The sequence below is a fragment of the Labrus mixtus genome, chromosome 20, assembly GCF_963584025.1.
Source record: "Labrus mixtus chromosome 20, fLabMix1.1, whole genome shotgun sequence".
Taxonomy (NCBI): domain Eukaryota; kingdom Metazoa; phylum Chordata; class Actinopteri; order Labriformes; family Labridae; genus Labrus; species Labrus mixtus.
The window spans coordinates 13,925,078-13,951,850 of record NC_083631.1 but is presented as its reverse complement, the minus strand read 5'-3'; the positions used below and the strand labels follow the sequence as shown (position 1 = coordinate 13,951,850).

Sequence of the window (26,773 nt, the reverse complement as noted above, 5' to 3'; positions counted from 1 at the left end):
AATTTCCTTCAAGCTTCTTTTATTGTAGTGACAATTTGGCGTTGCCTTGATTTACACAGTAATGGTCATTTACAGTGAAGGTTTTACAAAAAAAAAAAAAACTGAGCATACTCCAGTACAGGAAAAAAGTCCTACATTTCAGTGTGATCACAAACACCTGTAATGATCATCTCTGGTACCTGCTGCAGAAGGATTCAGTTTGTTGGTGCAGAGAAGTCTGATCTGTCTTCACCTCATACTCCTCACTCGGGTGCTTCGTTTGATTTTATAAGCGATGCCACTATTGACGGGTATCTACACTGTCTTGTCACCTATGAAAATATCTCAGCGTTAATATGCATGAAATCTCAGGTTTGCAAAGAACTCAGAACAGTTACTTGATAGTCATCACTCCAACTGAATTTATTCTGTTCTGTATTTCATTTCTGAACTTTCCACTGCTTTGACGAAAGAGAATTTAACAGCACTTCACACATCTGACTTTTTCTTTAAATCAGTAGATACCCTGTCGAGCTAACAACATCCTTTTCACCTACTCCCCCTAGTGGCCATTTTATCTTAATCCCTTTGATGCAGTAAGGAGATTTTAGGATATGCACTGATTTAACGTGCTTGTACCTTTCAGAACACTGAGAAGCCTCTCTAAGCTACACCTAGCCGTGTTCCTCTCTCACTGTAACTCTGTTGGTGCACTACAATAAGTGAGTTGGATGGTTGGCAACGGTGCACATTTGCTTTTTTTTATTTTTTTTAATTTTTTTTTTTACATGAGAGTCATTGTTTAACACCAGCAGGTTGAATCTTGCTGGGCAAATGAATACACAAACACCTACACATCCAGTCAGTCGCACATACACACATTCCAGGGACCACGCATGATTAATAGTGAGTGACAATGAGGTGACACTGCAAAGCTGAATGTTTACCAGTGAATACAATGAGAGAATACATTATACAACACTGAAGTCGACACTTTCCCTATTAGGCAACAAAGCATATTTGACTCAAGCATGTTGGCTTATGCCTAATATGAACTTTGCATGGTGATTGTCCATTGAATAAAAAAAAACTTTGCCCACTTTTCATTATCATTCATCTCATTACATCATTCTTAAAACTATAGCCTGAAAATGCTATCTTTGGCCGGATCTGTACATTTTCGTATCTTATTAGCAAATCGTGCCTTTAATTGCAGTTTTCACATCTACTTTACATTCTTTGACTGTACACTTTGCACAGTTAGGCCCAGCTGTGACAGAAATAAAACAAACAATGTGGAGTTTGTGAGGTTTCTAAGTACTTTCTGTTTCCTGAGCATTCGAAAAAGCTACCATGAGATATTTTACTTTCAGTGCTAAGCAGCCTACAATGAGAACATGTGTAGTGTCTGCTCATACAATACAGAGTCAAACGATTTACATTCAAGGTACTCCATGTAACTCTATTAACCTGTCTCATATAAACCATAGCATTATAAAGGTTGCTTAACACATTGGACATATATTCACATGTTCACTTATTACACCCTATTTGCTATTGTGCATCAGCAAAGTAATCTGAGACGATAACATCGTTGGTGGCTGGAAGAAGCTCATATTATTGCATGGTACTGCAAAGTGCGCTCATGCTCTACAAATGCATAGCTAATATGTTACAAGTGTTTTTTTTTTTTCACATAGACATTAGTGCTTTTTAGTATCAAGAAGTGCTGCAGTGAGCGATGTAAGAACTTAGCTTTGGTTGCAACAAATAAAATGAAATTTCAACTTGCCAAGGAGGAAATTTCATCAGACTAAAGGTACAATTTTTTAAACTTTCCACTGGAAGCAGCTAAACAAGCAGCAGCAGCAGCAGCAAGGACTGCATGGTCCGCTGCTGTCCTACAACGTGATGCAAAAATATTCTAGCAGTATGAGTTGGAGGGTAAAGATAAGCATTTACACTCTTGTGGTCCTCTGTACATTATGTTGTTTTGTGTGTGTGCACTCGTGTTTGTGTTGATGCTTCTCCACATGGCCATAGGAAACAGTTCTTTCTGAAAGATCTTTAGTCTCGTGTATGTGAAAAGCGAGAAAACTTTGGGGGTTTTCTTCGACCGTTGTTGCAGATGTTTGCAAGGTCAAACACTCAGTAGCACCAGTGTTTGACACCTCGACTATAAAATAAGCTACCAGATTTAAGACAGAATGAGAAGTTTGGTATCGGGGTCATATTGTCCTTTCGGGCATCATCACTCCCACGTTAGTTTTGATTCTTCAGTACACCAACTGTCTGTTAGCTCTCACTCCAAAAGGTACAAATGACACAATCCCATTTCTAAAGCCCCATCCTTGAGAATGTGTTCTGAGCACACTGTTATCGGCAAAGCTACTATCTACTGACACTTAAGCAATTCTGAAACCACTTACATGTGCCATTCTGTATAGGTAATGCACTGTTATAGGCTGCAATACAACAAATATAAGCGTATATACCTTTAACAATCTGAGTATGTGTCATCTCAAAGCTTAACATCTCAAAGCTCCATGCTTGTCTTTATGCTCTCTCTTACGTTTGTTGTTTTTATTCAGTTGTGTTTCAGTCATCTGGATTTTTGTTGCACTGTCTCAGTTTGCAGATGAGCTCATGGATTACGAGCTCTGTTGTCAAAAATTGCTCCATGAGAGATTGTCATTAAAAGGTATATTTAAGATGTCATTATAGTTTATACAGTTAGATACTTTTTTTAGCTTTAACCAGTCTCAAAAACGGCTCAGGAAAAACAAAATGTATTCATAAAAGTCTGAATACCTTAAACTCACGGTCCTGTGATCCACAGTGTCAAATCTAAACCCTATCTGAATAAGCTATTATGGTTAATTCAGATCAAGCTGGCTTAGATGAGGCACTTCAGTATTTCACCCTGCGATACAGTGTGAGAATTGTTGGCTTCTCACGCAACATGGGGCTTGATGTGAACTTTTAAACCCTTACCAAAATACATACTATGTAGAGCACCAGGCATTAGATCCCACTCAGCCAGAGAAAGAAACACAAACCAAAATATATATATAAAAAAAGAACGAGGAATTTGAAAACATAAAACGGGTATCTGTGGTTGTTGTAAGTGCTATTTCCCTCTCCCCAAACCCCCAGTCAAACCCCCGCCCACTTCCCCAAAGGTCCTGTGACGCTAGTCGCTCCTGAACTCCTCTTCAATTTCCGGAAGGTTCTTTTTCTCTCTCCTCAGAGTCTCGGTCAGCGGCCTGGCGCTGCTTGGGGACTCCAGGTTCTTGGGTTCATTGGTGCGGTAACTGCCCTTCTGCTGATACGCATAGACGTAGATGCTGTACAGGCCTCCAAAGAGCAGGAGCAGCGCCAGGATGACAATGACTGCGGGATAAAAATAGCACAGTCAGAGTTAATCTGTAACACAATGAGGGAAGAGGCACCCCTAGAATACTAATGAGGAGCAGGCACTTCAAACTGAGTTTTTAATGCTTTATTACTTTATATCAGTCAAATTGTTGGAATTGGTGAAAGTGTGACTGGAATTTTCTACAATCTTAATAAGATATGTGCAGTCCCAGAATCACCGTCCTGAAACATGCAAGTCAAGTTTTCAGTCCAAACTGCATCTTGCAAATGGTCTTCAACTTCTTGTTGAGGCATACACTAGCAAGTACTATGTGAGTGATTTATATTTCTTTTTCTAGTTCTGAGAGGTCATTTCTGGTGCTGTTTTTTCATCAGTCTGTTCAGCCAAGTGGACACTGCTAGTCCTTTCTATTTGTATTATTTCTGTCTTTCTGTGTATGTTTAAGAACCTTCTCATACAGCAGACCAAAGTGCTTCACAGGTGGAAAGAAAGGAGGGCTCATATCAGTTACACAATAAAGAAAAAAAGGGCAGAACAATTAAACAGCTGGAGAGAGGTGATGTGTTTACATCATAAGAGCAATGGAAATAGAGAGGAAGAGAGAAAATCATTTTGTGAGAATGCCAAACCAAATTAAAACATCCTGAGTGCTCGGAATATCAGATTAGGTATATTTTATTATAATAATACATAAGACTTCTATAGCGCTTTTCTGAATACTCAAAGATGCTCTAACAAAGAATAACAACAAAACAAAAGAGTGAAAACAATACAATATGGAAAAGAATGTAAGAGAAGGAGGATGAGTTTGTTGGTTGTAGTCGATGTTGAAGAGGTGAGTTTTTAGGGATTTCTTGAAGGTGAGGAAGGAGGGGGAGTCTGCGATGGTTTTTGGGAGTGAGTTCCAGAGGGTGGGAGCGGCAATGGAGAAGGCCCCACCTCCCCAGGACCGATGGTTAGTCCTGCATGGGGGGGCAGGGGGTGGGAGTATGCTAGTGGAGGAGCTCAGACAGGTAGGGGGGGGGGGAAGCGAGGTTATGGAGGGCTTTATAGGCAATAATGAGAAGTTTGAAGAGGATACGCTTGGGGATGGGGAGTCAGTGGAGGTTATGAAGGAGGGGGGGGGTGATGTGGTCACAGGTGTGGGAGTGTGTGAATATGGAATTAATAACAGAATGAAAACAGAGTATGCTCTTGGGACGTGATACAGATGGTGCTTTTTGGGAGCTCTGCTGGGTTTGTATATTAAGATCATTATTTCATATAAAAGCCATGCTGCAACCTTAGAGGCTGAGAAATGAAGCCAATAAGTAAAGGCTTAAAACTGCAGTTCCTCACGTGGCCACTTGAGGCTTGCACATAAAGAAAACTCAATCCCATTTGGGCCTCTTTTAAGAAGCCTAACTATGTAGATATATGCGATAGATAACGTAATTGGTGCTGAATTACTCACAAGTTAAACATTCATAAAAGCATAAAATAATGCATCATTTGGGGCAAGGTTGCTTTGAGTGACATGTGGATGCTGCTAGCTCTCTAATGGACATCACCTTGTCTAATTCAGTAACTGACAATAGTGCTTTAGTCTTGTTTTTAAGGGAAATATTGTATAAATAATTTGACTTGCTGTATGTGCTAACAAAACGTCCAAGAGGTCTGTGCCTCTGCCTTTCGCGGCGTGATAATCCAGCATCGATACATTTTGCATGTTGGCATTAATTAGCTTGTTGAAGCGGCTGGGCTCGTTGACTGTACCTATCTCCTTAGCTGCAGGTGTTTCTCATACATTGACTGATGTGCAAAGAGTCAGGATTGTTATTGCTTTTTCCCTGTCGAGAAGACAGTGGGCTGCAGTTATGAGAAAAATTGTTCTTTAAAGTAACAAGGTTTGTGTTCTTAAACTTTCTCTTTCAGAGGCTCTCTTTGCCTTTTTAGACTGATGAAAGCACATTTCTGTTTGCCAAGCCTTCAATCTGCTCTAGTGCCACTGTCTCGTTCAAATAGGGTTACTTACTACCCGAAAACCAAGTTACTGAACTCAAGGCATCATTAAGGCTGAGGTCAGCCCATGGATGACGTTGCGATGGCCACATCCATTATCCATACTGTCAATGGGCCATGCCTTTTATACCACGATGAGGATTTTTTTAACTGGGGTGATGTGCTGGTGTTTTTGTTTTGGTAAGGACCCGTGCTACTTGAATTTGCTGCAGTACATAAAATGTTTCATTTTCATTTTAAAAGGTCAAGTCAGAATCCAAAATTGCTGATGGGTTCTTGCCTGTGATCAGCTTCCTTTAGCTTCCTGAAAGCCCCTTTAACCAGAAGTATTTTGAAGTAGTTGAAGCTGTACTCTCACAACTAAAGGTTTTAGACTTCAGGTCTTTCTCACTATAGTTTGAATATTCTCTCTGCTTTTGCTTTGGTTTCCTGTTTCCTGACATGTGGGTCAGGTGAACTGCAGACATTACTTTGCCTGTAGGTGTGCTTTGTTTGACAGTCAGTGTTTTTACAGTGTAACTGGCTTTAAAAGTGTCCACAGTGTTTCCTCGCCTAACTGCTAATGCATGTTGAGAGAAGCCTGGGCCCCTCAGGCTTATAAACTTAAGTGGATTTAGAGAACGGACCAGCCCTGTTGATGATGTCTATAATACATACTGCACCTGGCACAAGGCTGGAGGAGATCACTAACACAGACCTTTGTTCCCTGTACAGTGCACCAATCTTAAATGCAACATACTGATGTCCTGTATTAACACCTCTGAATCTGTATGATACACTGAAGCATCTATCAACAAGGAAAAGTCTTCTGTCATTGCACAATTCAATGGTTGTTGGTGGGATAGATACATAATGACATTATTGTTTAAGGTTTAGTATGTAATGTATGATCTATTTTGGAATAAGTGATGTATAGAAATGTAAAGGTCTAACAACATAGCGGACATTTAAAAATGAAGAATATTGGTTTCTATGCAAAGACAAAAAGGTCTATTTTACTGTCATTTAATCCACTCATATACTCAAGTCGATAGAAAAATAGATTTGATCTGAATGGAATCAAATTTAATCTTCAGTTTGATAGTAACACATTAAGAATGTCTGGTTTGTTTTTTTATATTAGTGTGTGGGTGTGTGTGTTAGTGGTGGGGTGGGGGGTGGGGGTTAGGAGGTTATGTCTCTCGTAATAAATTTGAGCTCTCAGACGAAAGCTTGAACAACATACAAAATCCCACGTCGGAATCTGACAACCCTGCTCTAATTTAGGATTAAAGGATTTTAGAGAGAAAAAAGTAAAAAAACCTTTAAAGGACTGATTTGTGTTATCTAGGACAGGAGAGAAACACAGAGTAGAGCAGGAGTAGTGCTTCAAAATAGACTGAATAAAAAAGCTTAATGTCACATTAATGGTCATGTTTTGAAACGCACTGAGTCAGAAGGAAGGTGCACTAGTTGTGTTTGCAGAGTAACATACAGAAGAGAAGCGAACCATTATATAAAGAAGAGAACAAAGAGTGACCTTACCTGTTATCCAAAATAGTCCTAAGTCATCATGGATATAAAAATACTCTGAGGGAGAGAGGTACACAAATAAGTGAATGAACACAAGTTACAAAAATGTTGTTTTTTACTGATGCATTATGGGACTCACCTATGCCAGTAAACCAGGGGTCTACTTCCCAAGGTACATAACCCAGAGTAGGAGGGAAAGCGCCACAGTTAGATTCAGACACGTAGCCTTGCGTCGTTACCGGAGGGTCTGTTTCATTGGGTCGGAAGAAAGCCTTCAGAGGGGCGTAGACGTTGTACCTCACCCCAGATATGCAGCCTATGAAGCCAGGAGCGTTATGCCTCTGGATCTCATAGTCAATGTCTCCAACCTCTGAAAGAGCACAAGGAAAACAATACAACACTGATGTCCATTCTTACATGACAGCAGCATGAATTCCTGCATCCACAAGTTAAAACCAAATTCTTACCCATCACTCTGCCGAGGAACATGGACTTTGGAGAATCAAACCTGGCATCCTCCACTAGTGTTATCTTCTCAACTATAGGCTCCATATAATCCACCTGTGGGCAAGACAAAATAAGTGATCATCTTCACAGAAATTGATCCAAGGAATGAAAAATCGCATCTGCATACTGATCAACTAACAGAACTAATAATCACAATATAACAGGTGTTATGAATACTTTCAAATAGAATAATGCTTTGAAAAGTCAGGTTTGATTTTTAATGTGAACAATTACTAAATCAATGTGTTGCAATGAATGAATCACTGTCTTCCTGTAATGTACAGACATGATACGTGATAGCACAACAGTCTGGTTTTTCCAGACCTAATACATTATTTTTTTTTAACATATGGTCCATAAACCATATAACATGAACCATAGATCAGAGTTTACACAGTGACAGCAGGGAGGACATGAACCTGTGTTTTGATGGTTCTGTTGTGTCTGGTTATGTTGACATAGTGGGGGTATCCGTCTGCCAGGTTACGGTGAGTCAGCTGGTACTTGTGTGTTATGAGCCCCAGCTTATACCTCAGATCTACACTACCTGTGGAGAAGGAGGAACACAATAAATCAATTCTGTTATTGTAAAGGAGTTCATTCCAGTTTTAACATTCTCAGACAAAATATTTCCAAGCTTTGTCTACCTACCATCAGTCTTGAGGATGACAGCGATGTAGTCTTGGACAAAGGAGCTGATGTAGAGCAACACAGCTGGCGCGTGAACTGTGCTGAAACTGAACTCGATGTCATCTGCTGTGTCGTTGTAGCCCAGGCTAAAGTTGTCGTAGTGAGGGTCGATCCAGTTTGCCCATGCTGCTTCGTCTGTTATAGGCTTTTTTCTTATGTTGTATTTTAGCCAAGAGCCGATTTCAAAGAAGGCTCCGATATCTTCAAAATAATTAAAAATAAATAATTAAATTAGATATCTACAACTTTTCCAATGAATAAGTGGTGAGAAACAAGTTTGAAATCACCTCTATGGCAGTAGAAACCATCAAAAGCTGTGTTGTTACAGTCACAAGTGTAGGAAGCATAGCCCTCCATGCATTGGCCGCTGTTTCGGCATGGTATAGTAGCATTCAGACACTGTCCAGTGCAGTTCCTCCTTATTCCCTGTTCTTCATTCACTTTGCCCTCTAGATCAAGAGGAACACCATTGAACCGTAACCCTCGCAGACACCCCAAGAAAGGTCTCAGCGTGCGGTTGGCAGCACCTTAAGACAAAGACCGTGTGTTAATGGTTATTCATCATCATCCAAAGTTGTAGAGAGGATGCATTAAGTATAGTTTGGGTCATGCAGTTTTAAAATCCAAATTGTCCACATACCTACTAGGATAGGATGTGTAAACTTCATGGTGACGAAGGTCTGACCTGGAAATCGCGTTACAGCCCAAGGCTGATAGTCAACCTTGATGCGGGCCAGCTTCACGTTAATTTCTGCCTGAACAAAGTGCCACTCGTTGTCATTAAGCGGTACAGGCGAGCGTAGTGTGGCATTGAGGATGCCATCACCAACCATAAATATAAATAAGAGGTTGTGAGTTGCTGAAAAGGAAAGAAGAAACGGAAGTAAACATTAAAAACAGATTATATTTCTTCAGTCTTTAAATCACATCAGTAGAAAAGATCAATGCCTACTCCTGTGAGCTAACTTACTATTCATCTCTATTCGGATGAAGTTCCGAAGTTGGTCATCAGAGTTCTCCAAGAAGACGCCATGGTCACGATAGGTTTTGAAATGGAAAGAGATGTCAGCGCTGGTGCCAGGCCTGAAGGTGGGGAAGGTGATGTAGGTGGGCTTAGTGAAAGCGATGGTGTTCCATATGCTTCCTGTCGAAAACATTAAAAATAAACATGCATTTTTTAAAGACACAACCTTTAACCCTTCAGACACAGTGTACAACATGAGGTGAGAGCAATCCATATTACTGTCGCCATGGCAGCGGAGGGGCCCAACGGTGAACTGCGCCTCTGACCCAGTCCTGTTGGTGTCCCCGACCACAATTCTCCTCACAGGCAGATGGTCTCTAAAGTCCAAGTAGCCCTTATCGGAATACCTGAAAGCCACAGGGGAGAAGTAAGGAACTCATCTTCAGCTTCACAGATGAAACCTGCTCTGGGTTTCTCTTACCATTGTCTGTAGTCAGCATCACAGTTGCATTGAAACTTGGGATCGGTGCAGGTTTGGTTGATGGCGCAGCCACACTTCTGGACTTCTCGGAAAGTTCCACCCCAGTAATAGTGACTCTCATTGTTACGACCGATCCAGTAACCAAAAGGTCTTCCATCTATTTAAAAAAATATAGTGTTCATTTGTGATTTAAGTTTCCTATCTTCCAGGTTTTATGTAAGGAACTCATACATAAACTCACTGATGCTACTTACTGGGGGTGTTGAGGAGCCGGGATTTGTAGCAGGAGTAGTCGATCCACTGCTCACAGTAGATGGAGGTGTTGGCTAAAGCACTGACTTCATCCCAGGAGGCGTTCCAGTAGTTGACGTTGCCTATATAGGGCCGATCTATTGAGCTCCCAGTCACCTTGGTACCATCCACTCGATCATTTAAAATCACTGTCCAGGCTTTATATGCTGTGAAGAGGCATGACAGATTATTCTAAAAAGGAGCTTTATGTTGTGTTTACACTGCTGTTTTGACACAGGGAAATCCTAATGGATAAATAAAGTTCTCTGAATTGAGATATGCCATAGTTAATTCATGTTAAAAGAATGTCACTGCAGGGAATAATAGTAAAAGTGATGACCAGTGAAATATATTGTTATAAGATTAGACACAAAGGAACAGCCTGTTTTTTAATGCCTTTCAGTTCCCATGAAACTTCAGCACACATTTCTCATTAAAGGACCATGATAAGCTGCCTTTACCTTTTAATTAACAACTCAAAGAAGATTCATGCAAACACTGAACACACTGCTGATGAAGCTGTACTTTGTCCGCGACAGAGATGACTCACACTTCATTTTGCAGTACACCTCAAATGGTTTGAGCGGCCCGCTGAGATCAGGATCGATGGTGTAGTTTCCGGACCAATACTTGCCGCTGAGTCTGTAGGCCTCGCATGATTCTTTATAAACCGCTGATCAAGAAATCAATGATTTTTAGGATTAAGATGAATTACAGCACAGGCCGAGTGTAATATCCTATAAAAGGAACACTTATTACTGCACTTACACATGTGACACACTTCTCCTTTGTAGCCTGTGTTCTCACACAGGCAAATGAAGTCATCCCACGACTGGATGCATCTGCCTTCATGTTCACATGGACTTGGTGTACATCTGTAGACAAAACAGAAGATTTTCATGAAACAAAAGGGAGATCTCATTTATTTCCAAATTCTGCCTTAAGAGAGCCTTGAGGTGAGGGTTAACGAGGTAAAAACTAATTTCTATATCTATAAATTCTATCATCAAGCTTCAATATACTGCTGAATTACGTTTGACTGGTTCGTGCTACATATAGGGAATTAGGTGATATGACTAACCTGTCAGTGATGCCACAGGTGCCCAACAGAAGCTCTGCATAGCGACCCCATTGTCGTTGCAGAATAATGTCGATATCAAGCTGCTCATTGTCGATGAAAATATGCTGCATACAACCATGGAACCGGTTCAGCTTGGTCTCACATTTCCGTATCGTGTTATTGGTTTTGGGACAACCTGAGTGCACGGAAGCAAATGCATGAATTGGAAAGCACTGATTTGTGAGTTGATTTTTAGGAGCTATTAGGTCATTCTCTCACCTCCAAAAAAGTAGCGGTCTCCAGTTCGAATCATGAAAGGGTTAGTAATCTTTAGTGGAGAGCCCTCCTCCTCATCAATTGTGAGGGTTAGCAGATTGTCTCTCGCTGCCAAATCCACTGAGTGCCAGTAACCATCATTTAGTCTGTACCCTAGAGATTGGAGAAATTCATGTCATGCAATGTGTCTGAAACAATATTAAATTCAGAGATAACATGCAATGAACAGCATCTATTCAAAAATTAAACAGCTAAACCCAACAAACGGAAAGGATTTTCCAATCACAGCTTAGCAGCCAAGACAAAGCGTGGCAGGTCTGCCAGGCTTTGCGCACAGGACTATAAAAAGAGCTCTGACGCTACATTTAACATCCAAAGAGTGTGGAGGTTTGCCTACACAGGAAGAAAATACACAAGAGCAAATGTTTAAGGAATGACTAAACAGTGATTTATCTGCGGTTATATAAGCTGCACAAACTAACATGACCTGCAAACAAGTATAGCCTTTTAGAAAGATATGAAGTGATAGCATTCAGGGGTTTAATGTTGATGATCATTTTCACACTCTAATCAAATCAAGCAGAATGTAAAAAGCTTTAAAATGATCATGATTAGGTAGCTAAAGATGAATAACAAACCAAGCAAACACATCATAGACCACAAATAAAAAGTAATCCTTTGTCTTCTGAAATGCCACCTTTCTCACTTTAGGCTGCTATAATGTGCCGATAGAAAGAAAGCTTAAAAAGCATAGCAGTGGTAACTTACAGGTAAAGACTTGATTAGCTCTCATTTACATTAAGTTTTTTATTTCAAAATATTTCAACGATTCTTTCTAGTGTTTTCTGATATGGTCCAAAAATGACATAAGCCCACCTGCAGCAAATTGGAGTTTCTTCTTTCCAGGCTGGAATATGGTGACGTTGATCTGTCCCTCACTTAATCCCAGCTCGAGGGCACCCAGGTCATCAGCAAAGCGTGTAAACATTAGCAGCCCTGTGTAGTCCCAAGAGCGGAACTTAAACTTGACAAACATACGAGGCCTTCTGAAGAAGCCCGGCACCTGCAGGTAGTTGTTTGGGCCGGCAAAAGTCATCGGTTTGAGCAGAATGTCCCTGCAGGCGTAGTGCATCTTTTTCTGAGGAGAAGGACAAAAACATGTTTTTTTAATTAAGGCGAAAATATTTCCAGTGACTGTTATTTTACTGGGAGCAAAGAAAAACATGATTTGAAGACTTACTACAGACAATGGAGTCGATCATTACAGTGATAGCATGACTTCAATTGCTGTAGAGACGCAGTAATGGTTTTACCTTGCGTGGGATGCGGATGTCTTCTTCTTCTCTCTGCGCCTTGTAAATGATGTTGATACCATTGATAAAGACGTTCTCCAGGCAGCCACGGAAATTTGGTGTCGTGGGCAGGTGAGGCAAATTTTGCTCTATGACACCTCCTACATATAACTAAGAGAAATGTATAAAAGGCACCCACTCATCAAGTATTCAAATAAGCACATTAAATGTCCTGTAAGTAATATTTGAAAAGAGGCGTCAATGATCATACTGTATTTATAGTACCTGCGTATCCAGATCCAAGTGTGTAAACTCTCCATTACAGATGGCTGTCACTGCATGGCTGTCCACTGTGAAGTTCACCTGGCGACCATAGCGCTTGATGGTGACATAGTGCCAGTGTAGATTATCAAGGAGGCTGCCAGCAGTCAGCGTAGTCCGCCCATTAACTTTGTGTACTATACTGCTTCCTGAAGAAGAGAAAAAAAAAAGAGGGCAGGAACGAGAGGAGGAAAATTCAAACGCATAAACCAGCTTCAAGTGACGAGAGGAGATGCTGAAGTGATATTGAGGTTTCACTTTACCTAGGCTGATGTGCAGGTAAAGACGGCCTCTCTTGAGCTCCAGTGTGAAGAGGTCACCTTGAATCCCCTCACTATGTAACAGCAGACCATCCTGCTCCAAAGTCTTGAAGTTTATGGCAATGTGGTCTTCGAGTGTACGGGACCTCTTCCCAGGGTACATGTAGACCACCGAGTCATCCCCGTTATACTGTAGCACATAGGAATCTGTGGACAACGTCTCAAAATGAATCAACATTTCCACAATCACTGCAGCAGATTTAGTATTAAGATATTCCCCATTTTTTTTAGGTAATGTGCATATTAGGTTACAGATACAGAGTCTTATGTAGTATTTTTTGAGGGATTACAGATTATCTGAGTAAGCACTACATGTCATATTTCCTGGAGTTCTCAGACAAGTTGGCATTTAGTTAGTGAATGATGATCCTTAGCCTAGTCATTTATGAACAAGGAGCATTTCTTGCACTTCAATTTAGTGGCATGTTATCAAATATGAGTAAGGGTTGGGATTGTAGAATGTCCCTGGATGTGAAACAGAGGCAGTAAATCCCCGTCAGTGAGTTTTACCATAAGAGCAGCCAAAGAGCTCCAGCCTCACTCCGATCTTTCCTCCGTTCTCTGTGTTCCAGGCCAGAGGCAGTAGGCGTATGTGTTTAGCAGTAAAGGCGTAATGGAAGACATTCCTCTTCACCTGATAATAATTCCAGTTTCCAGGCAGCGTCTGCAAACAGATGAGAGCGGGCAAGGGAGAGAGTGGAGAGAGTTATTGAGTCACTGCGACGGTGTTAACGCCTTATTAAGGGACTGGAGATGAACTGATGGTGAGATTAGCTCTGTCAGTGTGGAGAGAGACAATATGCTGTGCTGACTTTGTTTCAGTGCCAGTGACAGTGAATATAATGGAGCACACACTGACTGGAGAATCAGCTGTAAAGATTACATTTGACCGGTTAATCCTCGCCTCATCCCTTCCCCACCACCCTGGCTCAGAGAAACCTACCGAGTTTCCTCCTTGCATGATGTACGGCGTCCAGGAGTCTGGTCGATCACCGTACAGCAGGGTGTACTTGGAGACCCAGTCATATGAGTTGAAGGTCCCCTGGGTTGCAATGGCCTGCAGTCGATACTTCCTGCCCAGGTCCACCTGCAGCCATGGCTGTCTGTCTCTGGGGGATGGGGACCAGCCACTGCTGCCTGAGAAGGGAAAGATACATGGACTTGATGGGGGTTTGTTTAATACAGAAACCATGACTCATGCATTTGTGACAATAACTGAACAGGTCTTTTCTGACAGACATTTTAAACATGAATCCAATTTGGGATGTAGAGAGCAGGGAGATTTAAGATACTGCACTTCTGGTTTTGCCGATTACCCACTATAAAGCTCTATTCATTTATGTGACTGCACTTGTGGGTCTATTGTTTAGCAAATAACAAGGACGTTAGCTAATTGAAATAGCTGACAGAAGATCACCAAGGAATTGAAAGCGTCATCTACTCAGAGTGTGGTTATTTCATTGTGTTGCCACAGTGGAAGTAGCATTTTGTCGTGATGGGCATTTTGACATGCAAATAAATGTACAGCTACATAAGTCGGTGCAGGTAGATGTATGTAGATGTTTCTACTTCCAAAATAAGATAAAATATCTGCGACTAGAGAGGTCTGAAGGTCAGTGGTGCATAATCATGGATGAACTCATCCCTACAGTTTGGAACTTACCATACAATTTGGCGAAGTTGGCAGAGTAGAGAAAGTTATCTCTGGAGGAAGCCAGGAAGGAGGAGGCATAGAGCCCAGAGACCAGCGGATCAACACATTCCTCTGAAGTGAGGATAGAGAAAACACAGGGAGTCAGGAGTTATTACAGGACAGTTCTTCATGCAGCACTTTCATTATTATTCAGATGTGGGCAGCAGAGACTAACACAGATTCACATCTTAATAAGAAAAGACCCTTTGAGCTTAACTAGAGGCACGTTTGTGCTCCACTGGATAGGATATACACATGTACCCGAATCAATGTAATAAAAATGGGTGTGTGAGGTCACAGATTCATGTTCCACAGTAAGGCATATAAATCTATCAAGCTATCAGGACATCTTCACCGAGAGTGCATCATGATTTCATCACGGGATGGGTGGGACCGGAAAAAAAAAATGCTCGACTAACATCTACTGAATGTGCACCATCCTCTGAGAAAAACTGCTGTTATCGTCATGCAGTTTTTACAACGCCCCCGTCCTATTTAAAAAAAAAAACAACAAATATGGATCTATTTTTGTGTTGATCAATGTTGCAGTCACATAATAATAATGTTGCAGCAATGCAGCAATCTATTATTGTTGTGTGTACACGCCTGTCAGTGCCTGTACATTCTGTATAAGTCTGTTCATCTTCTTGAAAAAGCACCGAGGTTCAATGTGCAAGAAAAACAAAGTCACACTGAGTCTATTCTGCATGAGGCCAAGAGACTGATAGGACCATCACCCATCTGCTCAGGCTCGCTCCCCAGCCCCCAGCTAATAAAAGTGACCATAATTCAACATAATCTGGCCTGTCGCTGCTGAGGATAAATGCTCGATGCCCTCACCTCAAGCAGCAAGAGAAACACTGTCTCATTTTAAGTGCCAAAGTATGCTCTTTAAATCACCCAGAAGATCAGACAATTTAATATTGATCTGCAAAAAAAAAATATCTAAATGAAATATACATGGTTCTTTTAAATATTAAGGTAGACACAAACATAAATAAGAATGTTTTAGATCCATTGTGCACAAGACCAACTTAAATAGGACTATATAGTAAACAAAAGGCTTTCCTCCTCCCTTATCAGTATAATCCTCTCTTAACATTTGGAGTTGTTTACTGGTAAACAGAGTTCTGGCATTTTAATCCCTGTTCTTACAATCAAAGAGGTCATGGAGCACTGAAGAAAGCCAGAATACAGTGGCTGGAAGCACGAGCACCAGCAGAATTAGTATGCAGGCTGCAGTTGGAGCAAGATGAGGAAGAGTACTGGATGTACTCAAATTCGAAAGAAGTTTTTCAGGGAGCAGAATACTTATCAGAGCAAACCCTGCAGGAATGACAACATAGAGGGCTTTCATCCATTGCTGTTTAATACCTTAAATGACGTGAAACATGCAAGCCGTAATACAGCACGAAAGAATCGTTTTCTGCCTCATGAATAACTTGAGCATGAGTTCTGTTACCTTTGGTGCAAAGACACTCTGCACAGTCAAGTGGAGAAAACATGCTGAGCACGGGAGATATGACCTTGACTTTCTGCGTTTGTCTGCCACCCTAAGAGGCTTTCTAAACCATCTCTGTCATACTGAAATCCCTGCTGGGCTGCAGAGGGTCGATAATAGATCTCTGGTGCATCTCTCCCTTACCAAACCCTTCACAGCCCTGGTGGCTCTTCAAACAATAATATTTAGAAGCTTAGTGCGGCAGACAAACTTCATTTGCTGTAAATGGCTTAATGTTTATCGATTTCTTTTAAGTTCTCAATTAGAAGTAAAAGAAAGGGAGTTTGACTTCAGATGTGGGGAGCAGCACATTCCCAGACTGCAGCAGGTTAACCCAGGCCACTCCACTCCTCGGCTCCTCCTTACTGTCACGCACTCCACACCCCCTAAATTAATTGTCACGCTTCTATTCTCCTAGATCCGGCTCCATCTTAACCCCCAAATGCATTCACTCTTTCCCGCTCTCACTGCGTCCCATTACATCATTCTCTCACTAATTATAATCCTGCTATTTTTTAACTTCCCTCTCTCCCTTCCTGCCTCGCTCTCTGCCCATGTGGGCGTTGTCATGTTGCGGTAGCTAAAGTGTACCTGAATGCTGTGCAGAGCATCCAGTCACCAGGTTTTCAGCCCTTGCCATGTGCTCCTGCACCCCCCCCCCCACCCCCCCTCCCACCTCCCTTCTCTGCACCACACAGAGTATACTCTTTCTCCATTTATCAAGAGACTGTGGGGAGCAGTGTTGCTGTGTGGAGCTCTAGCAGCACTCTTGCTGAATCATCAGTCTGCTGTAAGTGTGGGCTGCACTGTCTAGGCTGACACATCATTACTGCTGGCTGCATACAGTATAGAGAGGCTCCTCCTCTGGATGTCACTGTCATGCGTGATGCGTGGCAGCTGAGATCTCAGACAGAAACTCTTTGTATGCAGATGTGAGCTCACTGCAGCTGTCCACCAACACATTATTGACAAAATACTGCAACAAAACAGTGCATAGGTGAAGTAAGTATAGGATGTTCTGTTAAAGGGGTTCTAATAAATCATTCATGGCCAGGCAGGCATCGCAGCGGGGGGGTGTCTGACCACTCCTCTGGATAAGAAACACAAACATTTAGACTGAAGTTCAGACTTCAAAACAGCTTCTTCTCTGACTAAAGGAACAAAACAGCTCACTCAAACACAGCAAAACAGCCCTCCTTCTCTGGATAAAAAATTCCCCTCACATGTACCAGTCAGTTTCCTGTCTCATGGACTGGCCATGACAGAATGCAGAAAGCATAAAACTTGAGATTTATACATATGCATGACAGCCTCCTGTTTCAAACATACACCAACACACCCTCTGCTCCATCCAAGACTGAGTCCCTGTACTGTGTGATCTGAGGCTCCTTTTTAATCTGGCACAGCTCCACTGTACACATCCACATGGCAGATGAAGTTGACCTATAGCCTGCAATAATGCACCAGCAGGATGTACAATAAACCAAACCCACAGGCCTCTACTGGAGCATTCATGTATCCATGAGATAAACAAACCTTCATTCAAACACTTAGTCCTTCAATTGTTAGTTCTCTCAACACAGCAATACATCATCATTCACTTCCCAGCATAAGAAAGTTTCCTGATGTGAGCAGCAGCACAGCATCTATACAACCTTTTTTTTTTATCCAAAGTTTGCTTCAAACTATAGAACAACATCTGGCAGGATTTTTTTCCAATAATAACTGAAGGAAATTAGCAGATAACGGTGCAGAATGTCTTTGCAAAGTAGATCCATAAACATCAAATTCTATTACTGTAAACTTGGTTAAGTTTTTGTTTCCTATCGTGCAGGGCAGGTTAACTGAGTTATATCTCTTAAACTCAGTTATGTTGCCTCTGATAATCAAACTCACATTTAAATAGTGGTGAATGTTACTTATTCCTAAATTTCAGATAAATGACTATCAAGAAATCCAAGTCACAGCATCCCTCTTTCCTGGTATCCCACTGATATCAAAAATAATAACTCATGCAATGCACTGTTCGGGTTAATGACCTGCCAAGCCCCTTTGAGGACATCATCCACTGACATCACACATAAAGCGTTAGTATGCATACAAGCTCTCTGATAAAAGGGTGGATGGTGCCTTTACCCCTAGCCCAATTTTAACCTCAAACACAACCCCACCTCTGCACAACTAAACACAGAAGTCATTTATCTTGCAACGCGTGATGATCTCCCTGCAAGGTGGATCCACGCGCGTCGCGTGCAGGATTTCGGGCTGTGCGGACAGGTGATGGTATCACAGGCTTCCCAAAAAAAAAAAAAAGTGCTGCAGTGGGCTGGTCCCGGTCAGGACGATGAGCCATGCTCTCTCTAACGCCACTGCAAAACAAAATGTGCTTAGCGGATTTTGAGCATCAGCCATTCACACTGTTAACGCGATTCGGAGATTATTGTTTTACAAACAGCAAATCACTCTTGAAGAGCATCGTGCTTTAGGAAGAAGTCGAGAGTTGAAGCCGCACGCCGCAGAAACTTGCGTGGCTGACTGAGAAGCACTGCAATGCAGACAGTGGAGTGCGATGGGGATCGCCGTGCGCAACTTCCGCAGGGCCGATGCGGTCTGCTTCTAGACTTTTTTTTTTTTAATCCCACAAAACAATGCCCACATTAACTTACAAAGCAGTGAAAGTCAATCACCTGTGTTTTAATGCTGTCTTGTTTCACGGCAACGTGATTTACCCTTCAAAGATCCAAACACCTCAAGCTACATTTTGCCCTCCAGTGGTATTTTCTACTTATCCTAAAGCGAATGAACCTGAAACTGAAACTTTTTCTAAAAAATATGATCATATCCTTACCAATAAGCAGAAATGGCATGTATAAACACTTTAAGGTATTTGAATGACATACTAGCAGCCGATAATAAATGGAACAATTGCTGTTTCACAAGACTTACGTGATGAGCAATGTTGAAAACCCAAAAACAAGAGGCATATGCTCAGTATTTTGCAAGTCATCCTTCACTTAGGACACGTTTCTCCGTATAGGATATTTTAATAAGATCGTAGATTGTTCCGCAGTATCCTCGCACCCCCCTTTTAGCCCAACTTTAACTCGCGCAGCTCCAACTCCTCTCTCCGGGATGTCGGGCAGCATCTACCGGGGCGGGGACGCGCATCGGGTGCTTGTGCTGATGCTGCGCTTCGCCGAGAGCGCGCACTTCTTCTTTTATATCCTTTAAATTGTTTTATTCACATGACCGTCATGTAATGGTGAGGCTCCCGCATGATATCTTTCAACATATTGATGTAGGTGCTTCACTAGCAGAATGCCAGTGGGCCAGGTTGGCGTGGTCCCCGAAGAGAATAGATGCAGAGGAGACTGAAAGGGGAGGAGGAAGAAAGAAACTTTTTCAGTCCGCTGCAGATTGAGTATTGCTCCCAAATAGTTAAGAATAGTATTGTCCTTAAACTCAAATCTTGTGAGACTGGTCAAAAACAACAATCTTCCATCCAGGCTGTCATATCACCAAAGCACAAAACACATAATCCTCTTCTCTTCTGGATCTCATATCATCCCTTAGCACACTTTTCAAGGCTGCAAACTGGCCAAGAATGCACTGCACTATAGTGAGGGAGTGGTTAAGAAGTCTTTCTCTCCAGGAACGCAGAACTGGACCAAAATAGGATGTAAGTCCCTAGTATCCCGTATCAGCGGCACAACTACAGAGGATGAGAGTCAGAGTAGAGCAGCAGTTGCACAGTTTTGCATAAAGTCTGTCTGACCTTGTCCAGGTACTCAGTTTATGTGAGTGCATTCACAAATCAGCCCAGTAGTGAACAGGTTACAGGATGATGATGCCAGCTGTGTCTGAACCTAGTCTCATCCCTGCAACCACACACACCCACCCCCACACACACACACACACACACACACACACACACACACACACATACATACACATATACACGCGCGCGCACACACACACAAACAAACAGGATTGGGGCAGGATGAGACTGAGGCAGTGGGGGATTTGTGGCGATGGGTGGCACATTGACCAGAAAAAAAAGAGAAAAAAAAGGGCTTTAGGATTAAAAAGTGGGTTTATGGGACGGCAGTGTGTCAGTGATGATGTGAGATTGAATGCCTGGGCCAGCGTGGGATTTAACGTGTTTTCAATCAAATCAGATTGTCAGTTTGTAAGCTCCCTGCCAGCCACTGCACCCCCCCCCCCCTCCCTAAAATACTATAAGAGTATAGAATTATAGCTGCAGGGGCAAGACAATGGCAAATGACAAGGGAGAGTAAAGTAGGACAACAAATCAGCAGGGGGAACTGGCATCGGATATGACCCACAGGCACTGCATGGTAGGTAGGTTACATTTAGCGACAGGTACAAAAATGCCTAGATGCTATTATTTATCTTTAAATAACAATTTATCTGAATCAAAGTTGAAATAAATATATATATATACATATCAAGTTCTCATGAAAATTAAGATGTGTATTTTTTGTTAGTGTTTATAGTTATGTTGATTTGCAGGTTTGTCCAAACAATCTGCCATACCAACAAGTACCAATCTAATACGACTTGTATGAGATCTGTCATACAATAATTGAGATGTAGTGATTGCTTTGTTATTTGTTATCGAGTCGTCTCAGATAAACTACAACATGACAGTTACATCATTTTAAACCATCAGATGTCTTCTAATAATTGCTACAAACATCCCACTCATCTGCACCTAGCTTAGACGTTCTTGTGCGGGCTTTGGTTAGGCTGAGTTGCCATCTGTTCCCCCTGTTGACCTTTTACATTTGACCTCACGGTAACCATAGAGACAGACTTGTTCAGAGTTTCATAATACAGCCCAGCTGGAGTTAAACTACTCATCTGGGGGGGGGGGGGGGGGAACAACAACACAAGGCTCAAATGATAAACTGATTATCCAGAGCCACCAGAGGGAGAATTTTCAGCAAATATAATTCCAGCTTTCCAATGCTCGACCTTAAATCTCAAGGTCATGGTGATTTTGGCAACCTCTTTGCCACAAAATATGCCTAAAATAGACCAAATCCTCTTGATCATTTCTACCAATAGAGTGACATTAATCCATTTATATTTACAATGAAATCAGACTGTATTAAGGCAAGAAACAATATAAATCACCTAAAGTGTCTCTAAATGAATCCACTTTACACTTCAATCACTCATCACTTCTGGCAATATGAATGACTTACTGATTGCTTTATAACACCTCACCTTGTTTTAAGAATCCACATTTCAATAACAGATCAAGGATTCAATCTTGAAACTGTTCAGTTTACTTGGAAACATATTTAGTCAATAAGTAGTGACAGGAAATATGAATTGCAACAGTGATATCAGTCCTCACCATATGGCTCACTGCTCTTTTTTCATTCTTTTGCATTTTAACCTCATTTACATTTTGCAGGTGCAGCAGCAGTCAAAACACACCCGACCACTAGATGTCAGTCAAAACTCAGACTTGGATCGCTGTCTTATCTAAACTGCTGTCCAATGTTGTCTCTCTCTATCCATTCAACACTTCGTTCTGAAACTTTGAAAAAAAAATTTAATTGATGCCACAACATGTTCATTCATTATACATGATTGCGCTTAATGTCTTAGAGATAATACATTGAGTCTTGCAGGACATTAGTTTAAGCTATTAATTTGAAATAAATTCGAAAAATGCAATTAAGCGAGAGATTTTAGACTTCAAAATGAGACACAAAATCATGCACACTATAAAATATCAATGACTTCCTCTAACTTCTTAATAAAAACACAGATGCATTAACAAACACACAGGTGGAGACTCACACTGGCTTTGTTTCTCACGGGGATTTTGTTAAGCATTATGTGTATTTTCCATAGGGGTGCCACATGCTCTGAGGCTACAAGCAAAAAAAACACACACATTCTCACATTCAGGTATTCTCATTCGTAGACATACACCATCAAAGGCACAGCAACGTGCGCACAAACACTTCTTCTTACAAACAGGGTTCAAGTTATGACTCACGCAGAGATGTTTAAATTTGCTGATGTGTTGTCATGGCTGACTGCTACCTGTCCTGAAGATGGATGAAGGAAAGCGTAAAGTTTGAGTTATGAGGGCTTTCTTTATTTTTGTGTATGTGATACGTCAAAAACAAAACAGAGGAACGCTGACAAATGCTGGTTTGACAATATGTGTCAGAAACTGGAGAATTCAGCAAGATTGTGTTCTACTTGGACTCTGAGGCAGGTGTTTATTTTGGCCAGCACCTATGGGAACCTGATGTCCTCGCATACTGGCGGTTGAGCCGCTGTAAACAGGGCTATTAAAGCAGCCTGCGTGCTCTCAGGTGTCCATACTACGGAAAGACCTCCTGCCGGTGAGAGCCTATCCCAGCTGAAAATAAGCCCAGCAGGAGATGCCCAGACTGGGATCCCACCTGTGACGATTTCCCCACAGTGTTAGCTCAACTGGTGTGTCCAGGACAGCTGCTACAACCTGTTCGACCTCTGACACAACAATGGACTCACCAACAAAAAAAACTCAGTGTACAAGTGCAACTGTCCTGGCTTCTGCTGAGAGTCTTAGATTCTAAAAAAAAAGGTGGGGGAAAATGTGCAAAATGGTGTTTATTTTGCTATCTTTTTAATGGAAGTTGTCACTTGTGTTTTCCACTTGGTGCTGGCTAAGAAGTTGTGTCGAAACACTGATCTGATGTTAAGAAAAACAAGAACCAACACACTAACAGGCAACATGAGATTTGATTTGGACAGAGCAAGGCCATCGTTTTTTTGTCTCTGTGCTAAGACGATCTAGCTGGATGCAGGAGGAAGCGTCCTAATTACCATTGAAACCTGCACTCCTGGCCTAATCTGAAATATTCAGCAGTACAATCCAGATCCCTCAGATTGGGATCTTCCTGCCGTACCAAGCCATTATCAGTCTCTTTAGTCTGATCTTGGTTAATGTTAGGAATAAGAAAAGATTATCATTATTTAAAGTTCCCATTCTTGTCACTGCCCCCTTACCAAGGGTGATTCTTTGTGTCTGCCTGGTCAACAACACAGGAATACTAAGCCAACCAAGCTCTCATCAGATTCCACTTTGCTCTCTTTCAACAACCAAGTGATGCTTGTGTGTTGAAGTAAGAAATCATGACAACAATGCGTATCACTGCCCCATCTTTCAACGCATGAATACATTTTTATATTTGATTAATCTACTGAGGACACATAAGCACAAAGACAGCTTCACAAAGACACAAAGAGATCAGTGCTGACACCTGCATTAAGTTTAAATACAGGCAACAGCTGCGACCTAGTGGAGATACTGAAACACTTTTGTTTCTCACGTTTGCTGCCAACACGAACACACATGGACACACACATAGAAACGCACACAGACACACACACACACACACACACACACAGACCAACCAAGCAAGTGACACACACACTCACCACTGGGTTGAGTTTCCCTCATGCAGCAGACAAGCCGCAGTTATTTAGTCTGCCTCCCAGTTTGTTTGCCCACTGTCTTCTCTCCTTTGTTGCTGTGCCTTTCAGCTTTGTTTGATGGTAACTGCTGACTCTGGTGAATGACATTTGCAGCTCGGAGGGCGATGAGTGAGGAAGAAAAGGGTCATGCCAAATTACAAATCATAAAGGTGGTCATGTTGGATAAACATATACGTCTCTGTGCGTGTGTAAAAGGCAAAGCCTTATCTTCATACTCAGTAAGAGTATATATACTGGAAATGAATACTGGAAAGTATTTCAATCTAACAGAGGATAAGGTCGAAAGGAATTCTTAAGGTCCATTTCAACTGCACTATGTTATGCACGCGCACACACACGCACGCGCACACACACACACACACGCACGCACACACACACTCTAAGGTATCCCGCCAGACATCCAAACTGTGTCCAAACTGTGTCCAAACTGTGTCCTTCCCCTCCCCAGCTCAGTTCCTTGGAGTCGAGCTCCAGTAAAGTACCTTTGGCAGGGACGCTTCAGAACGGCTTGTCCTTTCAGTGCTGGGCCCCACTCCACTCACGTCCTGCTGCAGGGGAGGGGGGTTGGTGCATCTGGAGGGCAGCAATCAGCGCAGCTAGGACGGGAAGTCTATTTTGCAGCGTTTAAAACCTGTTTGCAGTGATTTTATTCTGAAATGGTGGGGGTGAAAAGTGGGTGAAAAGTAACAAAAAAATATCTTGCTCTTATTACCAGAAGCTCGTCTGTTCAAAACTAGAGCTAAGATCATGAGCAGTTAAAAGTGAACATTTTTCCTGATGTGCCATTGGTGAACAAGCTTATAGCCACAAGCAATAGGGTGTTTGCTGTATACTGAGTGTGAGGGGGAGTTTGTTTGGGGTAGGGGGAGGTTACAGAAATAAAATACAGCCCTACTTCTTGCAGGGTTCACTCTCTGCATCCATGAATGTTGCTTGTGGAGGTCACAGCTCCTAGCAACAGCCTGGATAGAGTCCTGAAGGAAACACGAGACAACTCACAAACAGACACACACATACCGAAAGTTAAATGGTCATATACTGTACATTCTGCAAAACTGATCCGGACTAAACTAACTTTGTTTGCATGCATTATGTTTAGGTTTTATTTTTACCAGCCTGATTGCAGAGGAGTTATCCAAGATCAACAACTGACTCAACTAGGAAGCTAGAAAATTCCCATTTTTCAAGTGTTCATTAAATTGATCATAGTGAGATTGTTCACATCATCTTAATGCAAAAATTAATCTATACAGACCCCAAACTGCTAAAAAAAACAAAAAAAACAATGCATACATCTCTTAGTGCACAATATTTACTTAACCTTTAGGTTACAGTTTTAAACCAGCCCAAATTATTTGCATGTTTCCTCTCCATCTTTGTCTGTTCTGTCTCTTTATAGCACAAAGAGGAAACTGCATTGAAGACTGCATTTGCTGTGTAGTCTCTGAAGCCAAACGATTCACTATAAATAGCTCATTTGTGGGAGGTGTCACATTAACTTTGATGTTTTTCCACAGATATTTTTTGAGCTTTTAAACTCAACAAAAAAAAAAAAACTCAACAAGCAATAATTATTCGCCTCCCCTTCCATGCCACTAAAGCCTTGATTTTCTTGATTCTTTTCATCACAGAAATGCATTGGATTAAAGGAAATAAGGTCACTTACATTTGCTTTATAAAGGGCTGCTGGGCAGATTGAGTTAAAGTAGTGAGCACTTTTTCCATATTCAGTGATTATACAGCTTGTGCGGCTAGGAGCCACTCTTAAGGCTGATATCTAAACACAGGAAACAAAAGCGTGACTGCAGCAGAGAAGCACAGAGCCAGACTCCTTCACAATCAGCAGGCCATTTTCAATGACTCAATTAATCCTTCTGACATGTCCATCTCTGAGCAGTTCACCATGTAGCCCACCATTTAATAATTTATGAAAGCAAAGATACAACAATGAGTCCTGCACTCTTTGCTCTTGATTTATTCACATAAATGAACTTCTCTGCAAAAGCACACTTCTGCACACGTATGTGTCAAAATGCAAAATGCACACAGACAACACTAATCCGGCACAGGTTCAGATTTTGGCAATGTGTCATCAATTCTGTATTGAGTGCACTTTCACACAGTCAGCATCCTAAAAATAGCAGAGGGACTTTGGCTCTCTGCCCAGACTCCTTAACTGTCAATAAGTTATCTTCTCCTCCTTTAAAACCTACAGAACCACAACCGTTAACTGCTCTGGCCCACAAACACCCACGAGTCAATTGTACATTACTTTGGTATGGACTGCCTTAAGTATGGAGTGATAGAACTTAGTCGATTTTTCTGTGTCTTTAAGCTCATGGCAGATAATGAGCTGGAGTATCTACTGGGACTCTATATCTGTTTTTCATTTCCTCTTTGATGTCAAAGTACCAGACGATATGAGAGCAGCATAGCTCTGCTGTTTGTTTGTGTTGTACGTTGTTTTGTCTCCTCTCCAAGTTTAGTCTCAGTTTCCTGTTTCTTTATCTTCTCTGGTTTACAATTCATCCCTATCAATGCCACATCTTCCTCTGCCTCGTTGGTTCCAGTATGACTTCAACTCCCTCGGCTTTGATGACAGTGACAGATAAAAAATAAAAAAAATAAAAACTTCTAGTATTGCTGTGCTTTACCAAATCTAAGGAATGTATCTTTTTCAAAGTTCAGTTAAAGGTGAGTTTTGATGCAAAGCTGTGACAACTGAACTATGAAACAGCATGAATTACATGCAGCATGGATAATAGCCCTGCCATGTTTAATGCTTCCAGACACAACTGTTCTTTAAAGAGTGATGAAATGAAATGTTTCATTACAAAAAATGTTTGCAGTTTGAAGCCCAAAAAACAAGGAACAAATCCTGTTGTATATTTCAGACTAAAACTTTAGTAAGATTGGATCAATAATCGATACGAAGTCTTTCACATTCATATCAAATAAGATAGATTATTCAAG

General features: G+C 41.5%; 1 protein-coding gene across 1 annotated transcript; it reads right to left on the bottom strand.

Moving 5' to 3' along the window:
* Positions 1 to 2: 2 nt before the first annotated feature.
* Positions 3 to 20,141, bottom strand: cntnap1 (contactin associated protein 1). Its single transcript, XM_061027043.1, has 24 exons — positions 19,214 to 20,141; positions 14,737 to 14,838; positions 14,017 to 14,210; positions 13,584 to 13,737; positions 13,017 to 13,220; positions 12,718 to 12,902; positions 12,454 to 12,603; positions 12,017 to 12,278; positions 11,144 to 11,293; positions 10,886 to 11,060; positions 10,573 to 10,679; positions 10,355 to 10,477; positions 9,768 to 9,971; positions 9,514 to 9,670; positions 9,312 to 9,439; positions 9,039 to 9,212; positions 8,709 to 8,927; positions 8,356 to 8,595; positions 8,030 to 8,269; positions 7,798 to 7,925; positions 7,339 to 7,432; positions 7,011 to 7,241; positions 6,884 to 6,928; positions 3 to 3,372 (listed from the first exon to the last, which is right to left on the bottom strand). The coding sequence occupies exons 1-24, from the start codon at positions 19,272 to 19,274 to the stop codon at positions 3,173 to 3,175; spliced, it is 3,927 nt and encodes a 1,308-aa protein (XP_060883026.1). The 5' UTR covers positions 19,275 to 20,141; the 3' UTR covers positions 3 to 3,172.
* Between the last annotated feature and the right edge of the window lie 6,632 nt (positions 20,142 to 26,773).

Coding starts and splice junctions, on each gene's coding strand:
- cntnap1 (XM_061027043.1), bottom strand. CDS start 19,274: ATGACTTGCAAAATACTGAGCATATGCCTCTTGTTTTTGGGTTTTCAA. Junction 13,221..13,583: donor GCTCTTTGGCTGCTCTTATG/GTAAAACTCACT, acceptor CGTTGTCCACAG/ATTCCTATGTGCTACAGTAT. Junction 3,373..6,883: donor AGGACTATTTTGGATAACAG/GTAAGGTCACTC, acceptor TTTATCCCGCAG/TCATTGTCATCCTGGCGCTG.